This window comes from Populus alba, chromosome 10, assembly GCF_005239225.2.
Source record: "Populus alba chromosome 10, ASM523922v2, whole genome shotgun sequence".
Classification (NCBI taxonomy): domain Eukaryota; kingdom Viridiplantae; phylum Streptophyta; class Magnoliopsida; order Malpighiales; family Salicaceae; genus Populus; species Populus alba.
Genome location: NC_133293.1, coordinates 15,578,608 through 15,603,345, shown reverse-complemented (window position 1 = coordinate 15,603,345; position 24,738 = coordinate 15,578,608). Strand labels below are relative to the sequence as shown.

The following is a 24,738-nucleotide window of genomic DNA, read 5'->3' as shown; positions in this document are numbered from 1 at the left end:
CATCGACACATGTAAAGATTGGCTACCACGTTCGTTGTAGTTTCCTTTACTCTTCAGACGGGCACGCTTACAGTTTGTCACCGACGAATTTTGAGATTTACATGAGGCCAAATTCCTTTTTAACTGTAGAGGGTGTTTGGGAGTGATTTTTAAAATTTTTTTGAAAAAATTTAAAAAAATTTTATTTTTTTTCTTTAAATTAATATGTTTTTGATATTTTTAAATTATTTTGATGTACTGATTTCAAAAATAATTTTTAAAAAATAAAAAAAATATTATTAATATATTTTTCTTAATGAAAAACGCTTTAAAAAATAACAACTAACACGCTTGTAGTGGTGAAAATTCGTCATGTGGGCCATGACAGGCTTAAACCGAGACCTGGAGAACATTCCATGAAACAAGAATTTGATGATCACACGCCTTTCACACAAAGTTTTACCATCTCAGCATGATTCAACTTGTTTTGAGGTCTTAAAAAAAGGCATGAAACAAGGGCCATCTGGCCCCATTGGTGCCCTGAGTGGCCTACGACTCTTTCAAAACCGTGTCTCCGGCGAACAAAGTAATCTCTGACCACTGGGTTTTTTCTTAACCAGATCTCTTTAAAAAGAACACGATCACGTGGATGCCATTTTGTTCGTGTGCAATGGTGTCTTTACAGCCTGTTTTGAATCAAATTACAAGTAAAACTGAATTCAATTACACTAATCATTAGTGATGACTTGTTATAATTATCATGATTGGAATAAAATACTAAATTACATAATTAAATTTAATTATACTATTTGTAATACTATGGAATTGATTGAATTAAATTAGCAATTTTGACTATTTTATCCTTTATTTATTATATTTTGTATTGCAAAAGATATGTTTAGTTGTTTTCTTTCCGTTTCAAAAGAATATTTTTCCCTATCTTTGTAAAGTCCGCAAATGAAGAAGGAAAAGGACAAGCAACAATTTTCCTTTGTATTTATTGACATTGAAGATATTGTCTTCTTCAAGAACTTTGCAATTCACTGCACACAAAACCATCAAGGTAGGTGGTAATGATAATAGTTTCATTAAAATTAACAATAAAATTGCTTCGAGGAATAAAAAAGGACAGTTCTCAGTACACAAACCCCTTTATCCAACCGAACACGAGCACTATTAACATTATGGCATTTTCGAGCATAGGCAAAATTATTCCTCTTTTTATTTTTAAAAGATGTAATTTAGCTAGTTATATTTTAAATTTGTTTTTTTTAAATTATTAATTCAAATCTCATAAATTTTAGGATTTTTAAAGGTTTACATGAACATTAATTTCAAGACTCGTGAAATTAATAAAAATACATATAAGTTGTTTCAAATATATATATATTCCCCTAAAAGCCGATATCCAATCGATCCTCTCTTTAAAATGCAAGGGTCCGTTAAAGCAAATTAAAATGGCCACATCTCCTTTCAGCTGAATTAAAATAGCCATTAAAGTCTCCTGACAAGGCCCAAGGCTCCTGCAAACCAGCAGAAAACACATGGAGACGAGTCCATGATTTACCCTTGAAAGCAAAGAGAGGACTCGCATAGCGGAACCATTGTAACCCGGGATGATCCACCGCTGACAAGAGTTAAACAACGGGAATGAATGTGATGAACACAGACATGAATCGTCTGAGAATTCCATGAAGCCTGTATGCCACCAGCAAAACCATCGGAATCCACTCTAACAACAGTGTCAAAACCCAATGCAGTAGAGACCTCCTCTGCTCTGGCCAGTGAAGTATGAATCTCGGGTAGTAAAAAATGAGGTTTATATCTACTCCCTCGTTCACCAATAATATATAGTCTTGAAATCCCGTTTCCTTGCACCTTTTCAGTTCCAGCACAAAATGTTGTAATTACTCTTTAAAGTACATGTAAAAGGAAAAAAGAAATGATACCGACCAGTGCTTGATGCTACATATCCTCCATGACAGTGGCCAAGATACAAGAAACATCATCCATAGGGCCAAGACATGTAAGTTGAGCTTCATATTTGAACTTTGATCTTTTAAAAAAAAAATTAAGTCTTATATGAAACGAGAATTTTTCAATATTATTATGTTAATAATAGAAGGATAGAAATAATATAAGGAAAACTTGAGTATACAACGCAAAATAAGGGTCTGTGATGTAAGATAAAATTAAGAGAAAATATAAAAAATATTTAGTAGAAATTTGTAATAAAAAAAATTGTTTTATTTAACCGGCAACCTAAGATATTTGTAGATCTTAATTATATTGGCTCACTTCAAACATGAAGAATGGTATTATTATAATTAACTGATAGAAGTGTTGATATTCACTAGTAATATTTGATGTTGTTATTGATGAAGAAATTGATAAATACAAGAATATATATATATATATATATATATAAAAGAAAAGTTGATATAAGATATTTGAATTGTTATTTATTTTTTACTTTTTATAAAAATATCAACCTTTCATTATAGTATTTAATTAATATTAACTTAATATATTTTTTAATAGCTGCATTGTGCGTATACATTATCTTTAACAAATTTTATAATACTAGAAAACACGTTATTTTGTCGTGTTAGAAAATAATTTCAATACTATGCGCAATATAGGTGAGATATACTGACTCGTTAGTACAAAAAAAATCTGTTTTTTCCGTGCATATTAAAAAGCCGTGTGTATCTAAACTTTTCGGTTCGTGAAGGGAACCTATTCAAGCAAAGTTTCTGACACCCTAGTTCGTATCCTGCAGCGACACCAGCCACTCCGTGACTGCGATCTCATCACCTGGAAATAAATGCCGGGCGCCGGGAAGAGCCGTGAGGATTTGATTAATTCGACCATTGCAGTAAAGATGGCAAATTTATTTCTAAACAAATGCTGGGAATTAAAGGGCCTATCTTTTTATAATCTCAGGATTAATATTTATAGAACCTTCTATTTTGATACAAAGATAAACTACAGTGCACGAAAACAAAAATCTTTTTTCGGCTGAGACATGCGAAACTAAAAATACACTATGGGTTAACTTAACAAGTCACAAACTTTGGGGCTATTACTTGTGTAACCGATCATGTAATGAACTTCAAAGTATTATTTTAGTTAGAAATCTCATTCTAGATTTTTAATTTGAATTTTATAAACTTTAGGATTATTAGAGATTTACATAATCGTTAATTTCAAAACTCATAAAATTAATCAAGGTATATGTAAGTTAGCCTATATACCTACATTAATAATAAAAAAATACATTATGTGTAAATCAAAAGGGATATAGCTCAACTCGCCATGCTTTAAATTTGCATCCCACATGTCACTAGTTCGAGTATCACAGACCTTGAGGCTATTAGAGACTTACCTGATTATTAACTTCCGAGTCTCGACGAATTAGTCAAGATGCGTGTAAGTTAATCCGGACACCTACTGTTTAAAAAAAAATACATTCTATTTATACATAATTAAAGAATTTTTTTTAATACATTCAAAGAAAAATATTAAAGATACATACACAGTTAGAAATCTCATTCTAGATTTTGACTAAAAAGTCCTTTTTAATGTTAGTAGAGTTTATAAAAATATATAATTTTTTTTATTCAAAGGAGTCAAGGATAAAATAAGAAAAATATCAAAGGACCCTAACTAAAAAAACAAAGGTTAAATTTAATAATTTATTGAGTTTTAATGTAATTTGTTATGTTTGGATTTTAATTATATTTATATGCACATGGAAATTGAAAACACAGGCTTGACATGAATTTTATGAATTATTTTGTTAACAAAAACTTCATGAATCTTCTGTCCCAGAGGATAAAAAAAAAAATTAACGTAAAACAACAAAAATGGATCTAGTACATGTAAATAGAAAAAAAAAATCAAGATGTAATTTAACAATTTAGCGCATTTTTATACAAATTTACGCATTTTTATTAAATAAAATATCTTGATAAAAAACTATACTCTTTCTTCCCATAAAAATACAGGATGCATAAATTATTTTTACAGTGAATATTATGTTTTTGTGAAAGGAAAAGGACGGAATTACAATTTCTGGCATATCTAATAATTTCTAGAAAATAAAAACATCGATAATAGTCTTTATTCGCATTGTATATAAGATAAATTTTAAAAAATATCAATAAGTTTCAGAAGAGAAAAAATTATACGTTAAATCACAAAGAGAAGTAGCAGTCAATCCACGACACAAACCAGGCGACGCAAGTAACTAGACCGAAGGGGACCAGATACGCAGGTTACCGTACCAGAAATCCTGCCTCTGTTATATTCATGCCACGTCAGATATGACCCACAATCCAACAAATAAATCCTCTTATCTCCCTCACTCCACATGCCAATGTGGACACAAACCCTTTAGACATTTGACTTTTTGTCCCTTTCTCTCCTGTTAATGCAGTGGATTTCACACGTTCCTTTCTCTCCTTCCTCGTCCCAACCTTCCTCGCCCCCTCCCTCGTCTCAGGCCAGCTTGTAAAATTAGAATCTTTGCTTCCTTTTAGGGTTTTTTATTTATTTATATTCGATTCGATAGTCAATATTAATTATCTCCTCTAGTTTCACTCTCTCTTCTCAAATTCTGCCTCTTTTTTGTCTGAGAATCTTTTGTTATTTACTGCTTTATTTATTCTCGAATTATTGTAATCAATTAGAGATAGGTTGTTGTTGTTGTTATTACTAGGGGATGAAATTTAGGGTTTATGTTGATGGCTGAGACTAGAAGATACATCCCTGATCATACAATAAGTGAGTTTCTTTTTCTTTTTTCCTGCTTGTATGTTCAGTACATTGAATGTGATTTCATATTTATTTAAATATTGCTGTTTTAAGAGTTTCAATTGTGAAATGGGTTGTGTGTGTGTGTGTGTGTATTTAATTATCCGTGTTGAAAAAAACAAATTTGGCAGATATAGAGCAGATATTGGAAGAAGCAAAGCACCGTTGGCTTCGACCTACTGAAATATTGGAAATTCTCCGCAATTACCAGAAGTTTAAGTTGACTGCAGAGCCACCAGCTAGGCCTGCAGGTTCTCTTTTTATTTCATGCTGTTTTATTTGATTCAAGTGATCATTTTTCTTGCTACTGAAATTGGGGCATTGGGTTTCATTTTGTGTTCTATATGCTTGTTGTTTTCAGCTGGGTCTATGTTCTTGTTTGATCGAAAAGCACTTAGATATTTTCGTAAAGATGGTCATCGTTGGAGGAAGAAAAAAGATGGGAAAACTGTCCGAGAAGCTCACGAAAAGTTGAAGGTGTGCTCTTCAATTTGTTAGTTGTAAGTTCGCCTTTTTTTTGTTAGTTGTAAATTTGTGGTAACGCAATTCCATATGTGTTACAGAAACTTCTAACTTATTGAGTCACTTTAGCTTACCTAAGCCTCAGATGTTGGTTATAGTTTTGCATTAGTTATTTCATATAAAGTGCCGATTGTATATCGGCATGAAAAATATGAGCAGAGGAACATTATTTTGAGATGTCCTTGTCATTGTGAGTGTCTGCATGCAAGGTCCAGCAGTAGGAATCGTCCTCTATAGGGTTATATAGCGACATTTCAAATGTTTAGCTGTAACAGTGTTATATTTTTTATTGTTCAAATTTGATGCTCCGCTAAATCTCTTCATTGTGGATGGTTGGAATTAGTAAATTTCTTTGGCTATTTAGCCATTCAGTTCTCAATTGGTTTCTGCAGGCTGGCAGTGTGGATGTTCTCCATTGTTACTATGCCCATGGGGAGGATAATGAGAACTTTCAGCGGCGGTGCTATTGGATGCTTGATGGGTGAGTGTTTCTGTTAGTTTTGTTGTTGTGGCTTTTGGAACTCTTCACAATGTCACACCACTTCTAATAGTCAATGTGGAAAGTATTTGACAGCCTAGTATGCGGGACACTGTTCTCCTATGGACATTTTGGAGGAAACATGCACCAGGGTACAAAGAGATGTTTTAAATGAATTTCACAGTTTTTAACTCTTCCATAGTTAAGACAGTCATATACCTTTCTCAGCCTTTTTGTCTAAAGTGCATTTAATTTTCATATGTTCTCCCAACCCCTATAAATGTGGAAAAAACATGATTTTTCTGCATATGGTTGACAAGGACTTGGGACTCTTTTATATTGTTATTCTTCATATTTTCTAATTATAAAAATGATGGACCATGAATTAATTATTTGTTAATAAGCACTCGTTTGCATGCTTACACCATTTTGCTTCTTCTTTTTTTTATCGTGGTTTTCAGGCAGTTAGAGCATATTGTTTTTGTACACTACAGAGAAGTGAGAGAGGTATACTTTGTTGATCTACACTCTCTCTATCTATCTCAGGATTCTATGGTAATGTGCTTTAAAATTTTAAATCAGTGTTAAAGTTTAATAATAATCATTAGAAACTAAGAATCTACTTGAATCATATCCTTTTGCTCTAGTGATAGAGGCATTCATTGTGCTGATTTATGTGCCTATCTCCCTGTCTCTCAGTATTCTATTATAAATAGTTGTTGTAATGGCCAGAACTTAAAATGTATACTTTCATGTGCTATTAGAATTTTCATACTTGTTGCTTTATTCTTTCTGTGATGAAGGGAAACAAGTCTGGTGTATCACGTTTACTAGAAGATTCAGGTACACAGGTTGAAAACCTTCAACCCAGTCCGGTGACTTCCTTTGCACAAGCAGCCTCACCTGCATCTACAGTTCAGACATCTTATGCATCAAGTCCAAACAGAATTGACAGGAATGGAAAAGCATTATCTTCAGAATTCGAGGATGTGGATTCTAGGAATGGTCCAGGAACCTCTTCTCTTGCTCAATCAATTCATGGCTCTATGTCACATATTTCTTCTTTACTTTCCCCCAGAGTTGAAGGTAAGGTACATTGCATGAATAATACATTTTATATATATTTGGTGTAGCTGAATACATTTGATAGCGTGTCAAATGTGTTTCTTAATGTCGCTTTTCACTAAGACCCTCAAAATAATCAATAAAAGAATTTAAAGTCTCTGTATGTGTGCTCACTTTTTCTTTGGTGCTGCTATTAGCAAGTAAGATTGAAGTGGTCTTTACAGGTGTTTGAGCTGGCAGAACTGCTGTTTGCTTCACTGTCACAGTTATCACTGCTAATCTGCCACCTGAATAACTCTTGTTACTCAAAATTTCATCCCTTTTCGATGTTTTCCCCCATTTGCGTGATTGCATTTTGTAACTTACAAGTTTTATGAGTTTCTATGTGCATACAAGATGTTTCTATGTCATTGCATATTTTTTTATTCTTTTTTCACATATGTTTTTAGACCTTAATCACATGACTTTCTTTGTGCTACTTTTTAGGATTCCATATGTTACCAAAGAATCCTCCTGGATCATGGCTTGCAGGAGCAAAATTTGATCTTGGCACACAATCATCTCTGTTGCCTGAAATTAGCAGCTCTGAACGAAGTATATCTAGATTGCCTGGCCAGAAATTTTTTGCTGACCAACCTGGTGGAGCTGAGTTCATTACTAATAAGCTAACAGATGCTACATTAGAGGGTATTGCAGTTCCGAATACTGTGGTTAGTGCAACTGGATTGATCACTGATAGAATAGCAACTCCTCAAAATGTAATCCAGGTCTGCTGTTTGCGTTATGCAATATGCTAGACTGATTAATGGTTCCTGTGATGAAATTCGCAAAGTGACACTTTATGCTTTTGTTGGTGTCGCAGGAGCTTGATTTCAATTTGATTTCTCCCCAACCTCATAATCTCTCTGGGACTCAAACAGTAGCTGCTTCTACTGCCCAAGTTGAGAACAAAGCCAATGATGGAGGTGCAAATAATATTGAATCAGGAGAGCTAAAGAAACTTGACAGTTTCGGAAGATGGATGGATAAAGAAATTGGTGTAGATTGTGATGATTCTTTGATGGCTTCAGATTCCGGCAATTATTGGAGTACCCTGAGTGCTGAGAATGAAGACAAGGAAGTTTCAAGTTTGTCGCACCATATGCAGTTGGACATTGATTCACTGGGCCCTTCTCTTTCCCAGGACCAGCTATTTAGCATCCGTGATTTCTCACCGGATTGGGCTTATTCTGGTGTTGACACGAAGGTTTGTATACTTGATCTTGATCCCTTCTTTCCCCTACGGTTTGTGGGGGGTTTGGGTTGCTGATGAGTTAAAACCACTTACAAGCTTCTTATTGCTTTAAAATATTTGTTACCAGGAATCTGAAATATGCTTTGTGCTGATTTTAATCAGGTTCTGATCATTGGTACATTCTTGGGAAGCAAGAAGTTTTCCAGTGAAACTATATGGGGTTGTATGTTTGGTGAGATTGAAGTTTCTGCCGAGGTTTTGAATGATTTTGTCATCCGATGTCAAGTTCCTCAACATGCTCCTGGGCGTGTTCCATTTTATGTCACCTGTCGTAACAGACTATCATGCAGTGAGGTTAGGGAATTTGAATATCGTGAAAATCCTTTTGGAACTGCTTCTTTGCCTGCTGAAAGTGCTCAACAGGAGGAAATTCTTTTTCAAATGCGTTTATCAAAGTTATTATATTTAGACCCTGGGATGAAGTCGTTGAATTGCTCCATCGAGGATTGTGAAAGATGCAAAATAAGAAGTACTTTATTTTCCTTGAGAAATGATAGTAAAAGGGATTTGGGAAAGGTCCAAGATAATTGTATGGTCGCTGTAGGTGATGGCATTGGTTTTAGAGATAAGTTGATCCAAAGTTTACTGATGGACAGACTTTGTGAGTGGCTGGCCTGTAAATTTCATGAAGGAGGTAAAGGATCAGATGTTTTGGATGGAGAAGGTCAAGGAGTCATCCACTTGGCTGCCAGTCTTGGTTATGAATGGGCCATGAACCTCATAGTTGCTGCCAGTGGCAATCCCAATTTTAGAGATGCACGAGGTAGAACTGCGCTTCATTGGGCATCATATTTTGGGAGGTCAGACAGCTATTCTGAGTTCTACTGTCTTGCAGTTTATAACTTTATCTATAGCTCCTAGTTCCAGAACATTATTGTTGTGGTTTTATTTAATTTTTTAATCATTCTTTTGATTTCTCATATTATTTGCTGTTGCTAGTGATGGCTTTTTATTCTGTTGGAAAACTATATTTGTTAACTTCATACATGCCTGATGCATTTATTTACAAGTGTGTGCGTGTGCACATTGATTTGTCTTTTCAGGACTGCAGTCCTATTTTGAAGAATTTCCTATTGTGCTATATCTTTATAGAGTGCAAGTGTTACAATTCAAATGCTTAGAAGGGATAATTATCCACTTCTGCTGCCCCAATCCTGACATTTTGGTGTGAATTATATGCTAGAAGAATCATCAATGCCTTGATGTCCAAATTGTTGCTTCTATTTTTTAATGACTGTTTACTGAAAGTTGCTGTGCTGTTCCCCTCATCCAGAGAAGAAACAGTGATTGCACTCATTAGATTGGATGCGGATCCAACTGCTGTTGATGATCCAAATCCAGCATTTCCTGGAGGACAAAGTGCAGCTGATTTAGCTTCATGTCGTGGCCACAAAGGAATCTCTGGATACTTGGCTGAAGCTTTTTTAAGTAGGCATCTTTCATCATTGAAAATTGACCAAAATGAGATGGATCATGATACTGCAGCTATGGCAGCTGAAAAGGAAACTGATATTGCAGCCCAAGTTGCCTCTTTGTCAAGTAAGGGAGAAAACGAACTGCTTTCCTTGAAAGGGTCTCTGGCTGCTGTCAGAAAATCTGCTCGTGCAGTGGCTCTCATTCATGCTGCCTATCGAACAAGTTCTTTCCGTCAAAGACAATTAGCAAAGAGCAGTGATGATATTTCTGAAATTTCACTTGACCTAGCTGCCCTTGGTTCTTTAAACATGGTTCAAAGAAGGGGTCACTTTGAAGATTATTTACATTCTGCAGCTGTAAAGATCCAGCAAAAGTATCGTGGCTGGAAGGGAAGGAAAGATTTTTTGAAAATACGCAATCGAATTGTAAAAATTCAGGTACTTCAATATTGTGCTTTCCCATGCCATGTGTGCTCCATTTTTCACCATAAATTATTGTTCTTTACACCGAGTAATTGCTTGCAATGTGAGTATCACTTTTTAGAGAGAGGATATGAATTTAGATGTATTGTGATTAGCTGACCTGTGTGCTTGTCTGAGTTGTTAGAACCAAATGTATTTTTTCCACATGAATTGTAGTTCTCTTTTATCTTTTGATGTTTCTGGTGGTTACTTCTTCTTACCAAATGAGGTTATTTTCCTTTTTCCTTTTTCCTTGTTCCCCCTTGTAAGCATGTTGAACTATGAACTTAAGTTTAGTTTCAATATCTGAGAAAAGCAACTGCTGATTGCTTTCAGGCTCATGTGAGAGGACATCAAGTTCGAAAGCAGTACAAAAAGGTAGTTTGGTCAGTTGGCATTGTTGAAAAGGCCATATTGCGATGGAGGCGGAAACGTACTGGTTTGCGGGGATTTCGGTTGGAAAAGAAAATTGGAGATGTTAAAGCAGAATCTGAGAAAGCAGACGAATATGATTTTCTGAGAATAAGCCGCAAACAGAAATTTGCTGGAGTTGAAAAGGCTCTGGCAAGAGTAACATCAATGGTTCACAATCCAGAAGCACGTGAGCAGTACATGAGGATGGTTACAAAATTTGAGAATATCAAGGTAATGCTCTATTCTTCAGAGCATTGAGATCTCCAAGCCAAAGCATGTTGAATTGCCTGTCACGATCTATCTTGCATGTGGTAAAAAGGTTCTTGTTTGCTGCATTGTTCTCCTGTTTATTGCAAAAGAAAGGCACAAAGCATACCTTCCACCTCCTGGATTTTGCTGCATATTTTTCTCTAAATTGACACATGGCATGACATGTATTCAAAGAATCCCAGAGAAATCTTTTTATTTTATTTAGTCTGCTTTATCTCTTATTTGACCCTTCCTACTTGGTCTGATTTAGCATTTTTTTTTTTTTAAATTGCTATGGATTGTTTTATAATGCATTTTTTGGACTCCACAGATGGGTGACGAAGGGTGTAGTGTATCCCAGCAGGATGAAAGTCCCAGATAGCTCAGAATACAAGATTTTCATGTATTTACAGCTGATCAATGATCCAACTAATTGACATTAATTATGTGCTTGCTAGTAGTAACTGTTCTACCTGCAATTGTCGTGAAGCATGTTTTAACTTTAACAGATTCTCTGTGACTAAAATTTAGGTAAGGAAGCAAAAGGAGAAAAGGTGAAGATAGGGGGGAGATTGTACATGTATTTGTCCTTATGAGCACTAGTCAATTCAAACCTGGAATATAGTGGGGAACAGAACGATACATATTCGTCACTGAAAGAACGAAATGGCTTTCAGGAGTTGCAAGCCTGAAATTTACTTCTTGTTTACCAACTAAAACTTGTACCAAATGCATCTGCAGTTTTCAAATTTCTTGATCACTCTTCACTTTCTTTCTATCGTTACATCACTCCAATCATCTACCCGTTATTGCTATGGGAATATGTTCGTGCTTTTTTGCATATGGGAGTGTTTTTTCAACTTTAATGTCTGTTTCTAAAATGGTTGTTTTCATTACAATGTGCACACGGTAAAAAAAAAAAAAATTGATGGTGTATAGAAATATAAAAGGTTCCACAGAGGAGGAAATGCATGCTATATCAATTTACAAATAATTACATTTACACCTATTAATTTCTAACAAGGTAAAAGCCAATGCATAGACGAAACTGCTGAAATGAAAAAATAATTTCAACAACACATGATCTAACAAATTCACTGGGCGTAACTTTTCAGCAAGCAACATGGCATAGGCGATCCTCCAGAAGATAAAATGGAAGGCATGGAGAAGAAGAAAAGGTCTCTGCAAAATTGTGTTAAGCCTTATCCTTCCTGTAAATGATCAGAGGTTACAACCCTGGTTTTGCAACAAGATAATGTCAATGGACCATTCTTGATAAACTTACCTGTTGTTTAGTTCTAAGCCCTGCCCATTAGTCCTGACATATGGATGGCTAGCATCAGATCTGCTGCGATACTGAGAAAGTTCATTGTTCACACGAGACAAAAGCTTTTCAGAATGCGCAAGCCTCTTGGTTAAATCAGCACCACCCGATTTCAATACACGTTTCTCCTGTTCGATCGTGAAAACTACTTTTTACTCAAAAATGCAAGCAATCGAGATATTGAAATTTTTTGAAATTTTAGACACATGCCTTGGCACTGGATGTCGGTGGAACTCGCTGTTGGGTAATTTGAGTTCCAAGAAGAGTTTTCACCATTTCATCCAGTTCTGCAACTCTTCTAAGTAGATTACTTTTGTCCACCTGCAGAAACGAATGCGACAACAAATGTGAACAGAACTCTGTTGAAGGCAGCATGCAATCCAGTAACAGCTACATGGTTGCAATTTAAAACGGTCAAGAATGGACACCTTCAACATTTCATTCTGCGCTGAAAGCAACTGATCTCGCTCGTTAAGTTGCTCTACAGCCATCTGGGCGGCAAGCATATCTGCTACTTTAAGATTTATTTCAGCTATACAACTGCAGGACACTCAGACAAATAAAGAGTGTATCAGTGACAAATAGGAAAGTTATGTAGGCACTCACTTTTCATGGCACACCCCTCTTGCGGTTAGATTTTTCCCTTCTCTATAAGAAAATATTAGGTAGACTTGTTCTACCAGACTACTATCGCATTCATAATCTAGGTCAATAAATAAAAGCCGCATAGACAAAATGACGTAGAATCCATAAATCATCATGTGGGGACTGTTTTATTTTGTCTATGTGTGATATGTTTATTGGCCCGGTCTGCCAAATAACTTCCTCTTCTTGACGTTGTTTTTTTAACTTAGGGACACAACTTGTGAATTGCAATTCTAATTTTGAAGTGTATTTTACAGGGAAACAAAAATCCAAAACTTGATTCTATACTGTGGATAAAGTCTTTACCTCTCTCTTTCTTCAGTGAGATCATTTATCTGTTTTCTTAAGTTCAGGATTTCTTGCTCCTAGAATTGCGAAAAGAATAGTAATCAGAATCTCATCTCAACCCAATACATAATCAAAAGAAGAGACTCGGTATACCCTTGCAAGGAATTCTTCTGTCTGCTGATGAGCATCCTCTACTAATTTTTGAACCTGGTGCTGATCAATCAGGTTCTACAATATGCCAACAAGAAAGATGCACACAGATAAGCAATGCAGTTATGATAAAAAATTAACATGTTCGAAATGGAAATTTTGAAGCTTACTGCGTAGTTGGTCATATCCAACTTAACACCTAGTAAATCTCGAATGACATCATGTGTCATGCTTTCTGCTGCAGCTAGTCTAGCATTTAGTGCGCATACCTGATCCAGTATAATTTGAGTCAGCAGTTAATTCTCATTGTTAAATAAGTACATGAACATTACTTCATGAAGAATCAGATACACGCAAATGCATCTAGCTCTGGCCAAGTATGATTGGCATGATTACACATGCACGTGAGTGTGTGTGTGTGTGTGTGTGTGTGTGTGAGAGAGAGAGAGAGAGAGAGAGTCAAACTTTACTCATATCAAAAGGAATTATATTCTTGAAAAACGAATATAACTCACAATTCAATCTAAAAAATAATATATATAAAGTGAGAGAGTCAAATTTTACTCATATCCATGCTGCTACGAAATTCTAAAGTGGCATTATTTATGAGATATTAAAACCTCTACATTATTAGTCAGGTAAACATATCTCAATTTATGGATCAACCAAATTCTTACTTCTGCAACCAATAGAACCTGGTATAATCATAACGACTGAAACAACAAATGCAACTGGGAGAAAAAACTACTTAACCTCCTTTTTCCGACTAGAAAGCACTGCTTCTAGCTCTTCTATACGAAGCCTTGCCACCGTCAGTTCTTGATCCTTCTCCAAACTCATCTGCTGAACCAAACCCGCAATGCATCTGAAAGGTGAACTAGAACCCCTAGTTCTGATTGAGCTTTTTTCACTTTTTTCTACCGCTTGTAGAGCTGATGCTGAGTCCAACGAATATGTTTGTACTTCACGAACCATGGTTTCCAAAGTCTTATACTGTCAAATTGTATAGACAGAAAGGTTACTGGGGATCCATGTGTCAAACTGACATTAAAGAGCAATTTGGCACGATAAACATGTGTTGAAAGTCAACATCGAATATTCAAACCTTAAAAACGAATCTCCCAACAATCTAACTATCTTTCCATTTTATTCAGGTATGAATACTTCATAGAATTTGTTTCAATTTTGGCATAATATATTATAAGACAATATGGACTGAATGTTGGATCACCAAACTATGCGCAAGAAAATCTGCACTATAAGCGGACTCCTATTTAAATAGCTTCCTGTTTCAGAATTGTCCACTGGCTATTATAAATGGTGCATCCTGAAAGACCGAGACAGTTCTGGAAGATATAGACCAGTCTGTCTTGTATTACTTTGGATTTCAGAATTTGCATATTACAAAATTTGATAGCATAATGAACAGTCTAATATGAGAAAGTTACCTTCTCTTGAAACTGTGATGCCTGAGCTTCAGAATGTAGTACAAGTTCGGAGATGTACTCTTTGCATTGTTTGATCTTACATATGGACAAAACGTTGTTATTGAAAAAGAAAATGCAGATGGAGTATATTGTATTAAAATTTTCTAGTTAATAAAACCAGCAATATGTTAAGGCGGCACCTCTTTATCTTTTTCTGTAATGTCCCTCTCTAGAAGTCTTATCCGATTATAAGCCCCATGAAGCTCCAGTAATCTATTGTGCAGTTGCCTGCATCAGATAACTTTTAAATCCAAGAACAAAATAAGGCAGAAATCAGCACTTCATGCCAATGAAAAAAAGCACTACTCACCTAGTTATAGAATCTTCTTTTTGTACAGAATTTGCATTTTCAGAATCTGCAATGTCGGTGATGTTTTCAACTGTTGACAATCTCTGCCTCAAAGTTCGGAGTTCCAATTCTAATGAGTCTCTGATCAATCGATGTCTTTCTACTTCATCATTCATTTCGTACACCTGAGAGAGGGAAACGATTAATAAAATATAATAGTTTTTCAATAGCATTTCAGTTGCTTTAAAGAAATAACTAAAAATCAGCAGCAAGCACAAACAAAAAATAATAGTTTTCCAATAGGCACAAAATTCACTTCTTTTGGATGTAATTTGTTAAAATCTAAATGCAGCTTGATTCCAGACACTTTTTAGTGGGTACCCCGTGAACTTTTGATGGCCAGGAAACTAACCTTCTTCTCCAATACATTTATTGTATTCTCAAGCTCCTCGACAGAATGTTCTAAAATTTTGACCTCTTCTTCCTTCTGTTCAGCATATATTTTACTTGCCTCTGACTCCTGAAATATTTTTACAAAATGTTAATGCGTATTTATATCAAGCTGCAATAATCTTACGGACTCCAAAGAACAAGCTCAACAGCAATAATACATGCCTGGCGAGCTTCAACAGCAATAGCTTCATTTTCATCAGCTAATCCATATGCCATCTCAAGCTTATCATTGAAGGAGCGGATTTCTTCACGGAGTTGGTCTCTCTCATTTCTGATCTTTTCTAACTCCTCCTCGAGGCTTTCAACTGCAGAGCGCAATTTACTTTCGGTAGAGTAAGTCAAGTGAATAATTTCGTCTTCCAAGCTTTTGGTCACCTCTTTCTGTTCTTCCAATTGTTCTTCAGCTTCAGATTTTTTAAGATATATATCTTTAAGAAGCATTCTCAACTCAGCATTTTCGTCTGACAAGGTATCTATTGTTTCCTTGGCTTGCGCAAGATCAGTTATCGATACCGATAAAGCATTTTCGGTATCCGTTAGATAGCCTTCAACTTTTCTATGCTGAACCAAAAGGTCATCAATCTGACTTGTTTTCTTCTCTAGCTCATGTTGAACTTCACTCAAAGCAAAAATTAACTTTTCCGTTTCATCTTTGAAGTCTGTTCGATTGGAGGCTGTCTCTTGCAGCAAACTAAAATCAAAAAGCAAGCCCTTCAGTAGACTTTCTTTCCTTTCCAATTCTTTCTTAAGAGACGAATTCTCGTACATCAGGTTATGTGATGGCCCCTCACCTTCCTCCAAAGTTGTGAAAGAGTCTCTTAGACGCTGTTCCTCATTTCCCTGTTTATTAGTGACAATGCTTTCAGCGTGACCAGTCGAGCAAACTCTTTGTGAAGTATCCATTACCATGTGGCGTTCTTGTTGGCTGAAAGAACTGAAACGTGGTTGTGCGATGAAGCTTGGAGTTTTGTGGAAAACCTCTCCTACAAGGCAATGGTAAATGATGCTGCGAGCAAATCCCTTCTCCATTATCTCAGAGAAAATATCTTCCACCGATGATCTTGAATTGCAAATGAAGGAAAGCATCTCTCTTCCCACAGATAAGACATCTGAATAAATGACCTTGTACCTTTCCTCTTCTTCCCTTTGCATTTGCAGAAAACATGATTCAAGCAAAGACACAGAATTTGCTACTTCTGCCAAACCAAGACTGTTTTCATCCAACAGTAATTTGTTTTCTTCTTCTTTCAAACATAATGAAGACTTGAGCTGTCCGTTTTCTTCAACCAAGCGTGACCTGTCTGCCACCAGTTCGTCATTGGCTTGCTTCCACATATCACTCGATTGTTTTGCATTTTCATTTGCTTCCATCAATGCATTCAACATATAATCAGCTTCTTTCATGGTTGCATTGGCTTCCTCGCATTTTCTTAAGAAGATACTAGCATGACTAACTTTATCATCAGCAAGTACCTGCATGTTTGAAATATTGCTCAAAATAAAAGTTTGTGATTTTTGAACAATTTGGGTAACTTGGCATTAATCAAACCACAAAAGTAACAGCAATGCTATTATGTAACAAATTTTCATATTTAGTTTGCGAAAACATGCAAAGGGTCAAATGAATTAGTTATTCAAAATCAAACTGTACCTTTCCAGTACTCTGGCAGAATGCTTCAGCGATCTTCATCCTCGAACCAAGAGATGGAAATGATTCCTTGATATCTGCCATTTATTAAACCAGTCAAGTTCTTTACTAATTTTCTTATTATATACAGATGCAATTGCTCAGAAAAAATATGTACCTTCTGGGCAAGTGCAATGCATCAAATCATCCTCATTGAAAATTTTGCTTAAATGAACATAGATTTTGCTGAATGTATCGAATGTCAAATCCAGCTCCCTTTTCATCTCTAATGTCATTGTTCGATTGGGATGTGGAATTTTCAAAAGCTTCTCTGAGTATTCTGATCCAGACTGAAAATCTTCTGATTCAGATTGGACAACCGATCCTTTTCGAGACTCCAGGTCCATTTGTTCAGTTATCTTCCTAGAAAGTTTAGAGCAGCAACCATGTGATTTTCCATCCAATTTGTTTCCTAGAGAAACACTTTCAGGGAAAAGATCAGAGCCTATCATGGAATAACACGATGCAGAACTATCAGTGCTCCAGCCATCTGCTTCCACAAAATCTTCTTTGTTTAACAGGCAATTGTGTGAGCTTATTTTTTTGTCAACAAAATCAGAAACAATTTCCATTCTATCATTGATCTTAGCTAGTTCAACTCTTATTAGTTGCAAAATGTGCAACTGGTTATCAAACTTCAAAAATTCAAGCGGTTCCCATGCTTTCCAATTCATGGTAGAAGACTGAAAGTCCATCTGCCTTTCTTTTAATTCCATAATTTTACTCTTCATCTCATGAATTTCTTTCACCAGATCCTGAACCAAGTCCCTGTATGAAGCGAAATCTGCAAGAACCTCTGCTTGAAGCGCAGCTACATGCACTTCTACATCCTTGTAGGAAGCAGTAATAACATTTTCAGACTCCAAAATTAAATTTTCCCACCCAATTGGTGCATCGTTATCTGACCACGCATCAACCTTCTCATCAAAAGTATTACGATAGCCCATATTAGTGGAAGAAAGAAGCTTTGAGATGGGAATGCGCCTCCTGACATCATCACTGTGAGCAACCTTGTGGCACTCAGATAGCCATTTTATAACCAAGAAAGCAGCATCGGCACGTTTTTTCTGCTTCATTAATGTGAATCTCCTTCAACTTGATTTCACTCTCTAACATCTTTACCATATTGATCTTCTCATTCAATTGCATGGTTGAGTGGATTGTCTCTTCTGAGCTTTCATCATTATCTGATTGTGGAAAATCATTCAAAGCCATCGTTGCCTCTCTCAAGGAATTTAACTTCATCTCCATATCCATTACCATCTTGCGCGCGTCTTCCAGGCTTTTCTCTAGCTGTAAGATTGTTTCCTCCTTGTCAACGCAAGCTCTGGCAGCCCTCTCAGCATGTTCACCGATCCAAACATTTAATTTAGGAAATGCATTGGCAATACTTTCAATCTGACCAGAAGCGTCTTTGAGAGATTTAGAACCTTCTGTAAGAAAGCTTGTTAGTTCTAAGGTTGCCCTTTCCCACTCCCCACAAAGTGCCCTTATCTCCGCCTCTTTAGCAGCAACCGTGTTTCTTAGTCCCGTGTTTTCTTGAGTCATGCAGTACAATCTCTCATCAAGCTCCAATTGAAGAGCAGAAATCTCCTCCTGTAAATGAAGAATTGTTCTGGTGGTCTCTGTCTCAACTTCTTCACAAACTAATTCAGCTTGATGCTGTTGATATAATTTTGATGCCTGATCTTCTTGATAATGGTAATTGAGTGATCTGGCCTCCTCGAGGTCCTTATTCAGTTTGTCCAGCTTGACTTGCAAAGGATTGCTCTTAATCTCTCTTCTCCCCTCCATTACCAGAACTTCATTCTGCTCTTTTAGATTGAGCAACTCTAGACAGTTACTTCCAGATTCAAGCACAGATTCTCTTACTTTGTTGTCCTTCTTCTTTAAGATTTCAATGTACATGTTGTTATGCCCCTGCATGAGCTGCAGCTCTTCAATTAGACGAACCTGTTCAGATTCCATTGCCTGAATTAACAGTCTAGCTTCCATCAACTCGGCTTGAGTATTGCCAGAATGAATAGAGGCAGCGCTTGTGCGTAGATTGTTTTTGTTTTGAAGAGAAATATAATCTGTTGGGGTAAAAAATGTCATTTCATCTCCCCATTCACTGCCTTCAGATATCATTTCAACCTGTAATGGTGGTAAAAAAAGGTGCCGGTTAGTTTAACGAAAACTGAATCGTGCAAATGTTAGAATTCATGTAGCACACTCATGTTATTGAACCCCTTTTCCCTTTTAAATCAAATTATTCATGTGCAATGGTAAATTAAAGCGCATTAGGTTTGAAAATTATTTGAAATGTAAGCAGAAAGCAATCTGCATATTACTCACCAAAGAACATTTATCAATTTGCCTTATCTCCTCAGGATCCTTAGAAAATGAATCTGTTCCCTGAAAGGGATACAAAAACATAAATTACCCACTGCCAAGACCAAGCTATCTCACTAACCACTCCTGACAAAAGTTTGCTATCTACCCTTACTTTATCATATGCAGCTTGACTGTTGTTCAGGTGTATCTTGAGTTCTTGTAATTCATCAACCTCTCTGCAGGCAAATCCATTAATAACGTAATAATATTCAAAGAAAAAGATAAAGGAAAATAGTGTGTGAACAATTTGAATCATTAATGTGTGTTTCAGATCTTCTTAGCACCAACTAACATTTGTAAAACAAGGGGAAATGAGAGTTTGGGACAAACGCAGTCACATTGATGACAGAACTATATAAATACCAGAATAAAGGGTTAGCACATCGACATCAAGCTATGTTGAATAGCCCATAAAAATGCCTGAAAAATGACATGCTTGGCTATCATTAAGACCTCATGCACAGCACCTAAAGCCACAAGTATTCTTCCATGCAGTGACATGTGCAGATTTTTTCAGGAGATGGACTAGGAGAGCTATTCAATTAAATTAATCAAAGAAAAAGAATGAGAAGGCAAGAAAAGTCAAGGATAAGAATTTTCTTTTCTAATCAAGTGTGTCGATTGAACCTTAAAATTACCAAGAAAATAAACGGATTTACAATGATACCTCATCAATTTGGAATCCATGTTCCTGCAATCCTCCAACTCTTTTACAGTGTCATTATCCTGCGGGGTCAGAGTGTGTAGATATTACAGACAAGAGAATGGTAGAATTGTGGGGGAGGGGGTGGGGGGATTGCTTTCCTACCTGACTCTCATGTCTTGAGGAGAACTTCAGATTTCTTTCAAGTTCAACCAGAAGCTGCGTGTCCAGAAAAAGAAAATGTAATGTACCTTTTGGAATTGTATTTATAGAAGAAGAAGAAGCTTGAGTTATTCTGAAACCTGGTCACGCAATTCTGAAATTTCACCTAGCAACATTTCTCGCTCCCCTTGCTCATAAAATTTTTGGAACCTGGCATCAAAAGTATGTGAAGGTGAGTTCTTTGTCAGCAGAAAGAGAAAGACGAATCTATAGCAAATATTAGCACATGATTAATGGAGTTACAGTTGAAGCTGCTCGAGAAGTCTCATGTTTTCCAAAGCAAAACGTGTCAATTCTGGACTTTTATCAAGCCTTGGTTGAAGTAGCTGAATCTCTTCCTTCAAAGCTTTATTTTCCTCCATGAGATAATGATCAGCAGGCAATGAACCATCCATTAACGACTCAAGTTGTTTAATTTTCTCATCTCGAAACCTTAGTATCAATTTAGTATGCTGCACTTCCTCCTCCTTTTGGCAAGTCTGCAAGAGAGTTTCTAACATAAATTCTCCCGTTGCATATGACTATTTTTGCTTAGGTTTTTACAGAATAGGTACCTAATACACTTAGTCCTAGTACTAACGGAAATTATAGAGAATTGGCACAAAAAAAAAGAAACTGTGAAGAAAAAAAATTCTTTCTTGTAAGATCACATACTAATTGGTTCACATGCTCCATTTCATTCTCCAACTTCTGAAATGCTGTTTCTGCCAACTTTTCTCTCCTAAGAGCACCAGATAGAATAGCTTCCATGCATTTCACCTGACATTTAGATATATTAGCATTGCTGGTCCATATCAATATCATGCAAGTCCTTGGACAGAAGCTTTTGCGTTTAATTGTGGGAGTGATGGAGTTACCTTCTTATTTTCTGTACTAAGCATACTATGGTTATCAATTATTCTTCTGTCTTCTGAGGAATGGTCAGCCAATTTGGGCCCTTCAGAACTCGGCATACAACTCAAATGAGGCCTTGAGAGGTTATGATGCTTCATTAGAAAGGACAGTTGATCCTGCATGAATATAGAAAAACGGTTTAATTCTAATAGCCATAACATTTCTAAGATAAAATTACACATAGCCACAAACAAGCTGCTAACCCATACCTTTAGCTGTTGAATCTGCTTCTGAAGTGCACCAACATCACCCGAAGCATCTTCGTTCACTTTAGCCTAAAAAGAGAATTAAGAAGATTTAAGTGTGCCCTAGTTTTGATTAAAACAGTGGTATCTTAGGTCCAAGTAAGTACATTGTTCTGAATGAGTTTGGCACGTTGGGCAAACTTCAAGGTGCTCAGCGTTTCATGTGCAGAGCTGCAAGGAAAGATTTTAAATTATACAGAGAAGTGTCACGAGCCAAATAAAAGAAAATTATGAATGTCGAGCTAAGGCAATTTGATTTTAAAGACGGACCATGTTGATGGGCTGACGTTCGCAATAATTGTTGTTTTTGAGTTCCCACCCAAAGAATCCTGAATTCAAAGATGTAGATATAACCACTTTACATTTACGTACCAAAGTTGAAGATTAGAACATTTTAAACTAGGAAGAATCGTAGTTCGAGAGTTTTATTTCTTCAACCTGAAGTAGAAATGTTAACCGAGAATCTCTGTAGGGAACATGCTTGTGTTTTCCATGCGCTAAATCAACCAGTGACATTATCACCCAGCTAAAAGCAAACCATAACCAATCAATGCAGGCAAATTAATGACAAGTACAAACTGGGAAACAGGCCTGTGATCAAATTACCCCAAAGTTGACAAGGATTTGTTTATATTTGCTGCTTCTTTCAGACGATCTCCTTCAGCACCAGAGCTCTTCTGCCTAATAAATTTGAAATTCAGTCAGCATTATATGGAAACATGAAATGGAAAGGGGGGTAAAAAAAAGCAACTTACCTTTCAGAACCAGCTAAATCTACTAAATTTAATCTCGCAAATCTAAAGTGGTTCATGGAATCTTTTTCCCACCAGCTTTCAATGACACAAGTGAAAACACTGTGGGAGCGGCTGCTTTCACTGTTCATATAGGTTGCTGCCATTTTCCTGTTTGCAGCACCCTGCATAGTGTGCATGTCGATAAAATTAATTTTCCATGCAAACATGAAATACACGGTAAATGATGATGGAGGCACAAAATTCAGTCACCTGTTGCAAAAGCTTGATGACATCATTAACGGTCCTCACATTGTATTCCGTGAGGTTTTCTACATATACACCTTTATTCAAGTCTTCTCTGAGCTAAAAAAAACATAGCTGAGGATTTATTACATGCAGATGTATATAGGATTCTCACCGCGAATCAGTTAAAATTTTGAAATTACTTGTAAATTAGTTGATGATGGCTCCAAGAGATCTGTTATTTGCTCATTGTATATCTCTAGAAAAGAACATTTGCAACTGAACCTCAGCTTCTCATCCCTTCTGTTCTCTTCTTCCTACAAAAATATATTATATTGATACAGCCATCCACTTATCCCCTGCCCCCAAAAATCCATGGACAAGAAAGCTGCAGAATAATTATTAGCATACCATTCTAATCCTTGAAAACAAGTGCTCAAATATACGAGGCGTTATCCCGCAATCCGCACTGAGGTTGCATTCCACCTGATTTATCTCTCCCATCATGGTATATGTTTTGCCACTCCCAGTCTGCAAGGCATCATATTAAACATCAGAATTAGTCTAACCCCCAAACAGCACCATTCTCACTGTGCAAGCCTGCATTGACACACTTACCTGACCATAAGCAAACATACAGCTATTATAACCAGACATGCAATTCTCCACCATAGGCAGTCCAGCAACCTTGAATAGCTTTTCCTATATATCAAAATCAAACAGTTCGCCCGATAAAAATCCACGCAGCGTACCATGCATTGTTTGAGGAAAAAAAAATGAACCACAAAAATTATTCATGAATCAATACAAGTTATCGAAACATCACCTGTGAAATTGTCTCACAAGAAACATGATCGAATGTGAATCTAGTCTCAGGATGACCAAGCCACACCAATGTTTGTCCACTCTCTTGTTTCAAACACCGACCATGCCCTTGCGAAACCTTTTCGATATTACTTAATGGCCTGATCCTTATCATAACCTAAACCACAAAAATCTCCCAATTATACAAAACACTAACTTTCAAATATATCCGACTAAAAAAAACTTAAAAAAAAAACCTGCACATTGTGATCCTTCCAAAATGAAGGATCTTCTTCGAGCTCGAAATGTGGAACTTCAACAGAAAAATCCGAATTCGCCACTGAAATCCCTCTGGAGACCCTGGAGCTTGAAAAACTCACATCTTTCCCTTTAGTAAACTGCAAACTCCTAGTTCCGGTCGCATAACCTCCCAATGCACCACCGAGCGAGGCTCTTGAGGCACTCCTAGCAGGCGTGTTATGCGCAGAGTTAGGCTCTGATTGTGCTGCTTTCCCATGGCGAATCAAAAACCTAGGGGTTCCAGTTGAGAATCTGCCAGATCGAGTAGTTTCGAGTTTACCGTCAAAACCGGACTCGTGTGTTTCTTTGTGACACTGAGTTGGATCTGGAATCGAATTTAGTGGTGTTCGCTGCGGCGGAAAGTGACCTGAAGAATTCAAAGAGGTTTCGAATTCGTTCTCTTTTGTTGAAGGTTCTTCTTGTTGATTACTAGAGTGTGGGTTTCGAGCTACGGTAAGTCTTGAGCTAGACATTTTTTTTTCCTTTAAGCTTGAAAATGTAACATGGAGCTCGTAATTTTGTTTCTGAAAATTTCGTTTTTGTGATATGAGACTATGAGAGGGTGGTGTCAGAGTTTGAAAGATGAAAGTTGAGCAGTTGGTGGTGGTGAGACAGCAGCAGCAGTGGATGGAGTCAGGCCCGCTCGTTTTCAATTTGAATTTGCAATTTATTAGGAAGTGGGTCCTTGACTTGTTACAATTTCAAATTTGACCCTAACGGATTTAAGGGTGTGTTTGGTATTGCGGTAGCTTTTGTAGTTGTGGTTTAAAAAAAGTTGTTTTATAAAAAGTACTTTTAGTTGAGGTTGGTTTGAAAAAATAGGTGTTTGGTTAAAACTGTGGTTGAAGTTGAGGTTGAAGAAAAAGTAGTTTAATGTGTTTGGTTAAAAAAATACTTTTCAAATTGAGGTTATAAAATAATATATATATATATATATATATATATATTATATATATATATTAATACTAATGATTTTTAATTTAAATATTGTAAATTTAATTACTTATATTACATCATGAAATAAAAAATATTTTATATAAAATATTTTTTATTATTCCATTAAACTATTTATAATTCCATTATGTACAAAATTTATCTGATAAGAATTACAGTTTTCATAATTTTTTTAGCGTAGATAAAATATTATCAGGTATAAAATTGATATTACAGTGCGAGTGAATTTAATTCACTCTATACTAGTTTTTCGGGAAAAAAATATTGTTCATATTACAGTACGAGTGAATTTAATTCACTTTAA

The 24,738-nt window shown here is 36.1% G+C and overlaps 2 protein-coding genes across 8 annotated transcripts; one reads left to right on the top strand and one right to left on the bottom strand.

The window, feature by feature from the left end:
• Window positions 1–4,352: 4,352 nt before the first annotated feature.
• LOC118043257 (calmodulin-binding transcription activator 3) lies at window positions 4,353–11,445 on the top strand. Of its 7 annotated transcripts, XM_035051164.2 has the most exons (13): window positions 4,354–4,767; window positions 4,929–5,048; window positions 5,159–5,274; window positions 5,712–5,800; window positions 6,259–6,352; window positions 6,601–6,883; window positions 7,349–7,629; window positions 7,725–8,108; window positions 8,259–8,956; window positions 9,430–10,009; window positions 10,370–10,678; window positions 11,028–11,099; window positions 11,228–11,445. In XM_035051164.2, exons 1-12 carry the CDS (start codon window positions 4,722–4,724, stop codon window positions 11,076–11,078), a joined length of 3,051 nt encoding a protein of 1,016 aa, XP_034907055.1. In that variant the 5' UTR covers window positions 4,354–4,721; the 3' UTR covers window positions 11,079–11,099; window positions 11,228–11,445. The 7 variants fall into 7 exon arrangements, with proteins under 7 accessions (XP_073267696.1, XP_034907056.1, XP_034907055.1 ...); XM_073411595.1 differs by having other exon boundaries at window positions 4,353–4,767; window positions 7,349–7,572; window positions 11,028–11,445; XM_035051165.2 differs by having other exon boundaries at window positions 4,353–4,767; window positions 7,349–7,620; window positions 11,028–11,445.
• A 165-nt stretch (window positions 11,446–11,610) lies between these two features.
• Window positions 11,611–24,112, bottom strand: LOC118043256 (kinesin-like protein KIN-12C). The gene is given in 36 exon segments (XM_035051162.2): window positions 11,611–11,907; window positions 11,982–12,148; window positions 12,231–12,341; window positions 12,449–12,560; window positions 12,972–13,030; window positions 13,107–13,181; window positions 13,274–13,372; window positions 13,857–14,096; window positions 14,552–14,626; window positions 14,731–14,818; window positions 14,901–15,064; window positions 15,292–15,399; window positions 15,495–16,805; window positions 16,984–17,057; window positions 17,138–18,083; window positions 18,085–19,155; window positions 19,357–19,416; window positions 19,508–19,571; window positions 20,063–20,121; window positions 20,204–20,257; window positions 20,341–20,410; window positions 20,504–20,739; window positions 20,915–21,019; window positions 21,118–21,270; window positions 21,364–21,429; window positions 21,507–21,570; window positions 21,670–21,728; window positions 21,838–21,925; window positions 22,006–22,080; window positions 22,155–22,315; window positions 22,404–22,496; window positions 22,580–22,693; window positions 22,788–22,907; window positions 22,995–23,078; window positions 23,203–23,358; window positions 23,438–24,112. Coding segments are annotated over 36 exon segments (7,113 nt in total). The 5' UTR covers window positions 23,954–24,112; the 3' UTR covers window positions 11,611–11,891.
• Window positions 24,113–24,738: the final 626 nt, after the last annotated feature.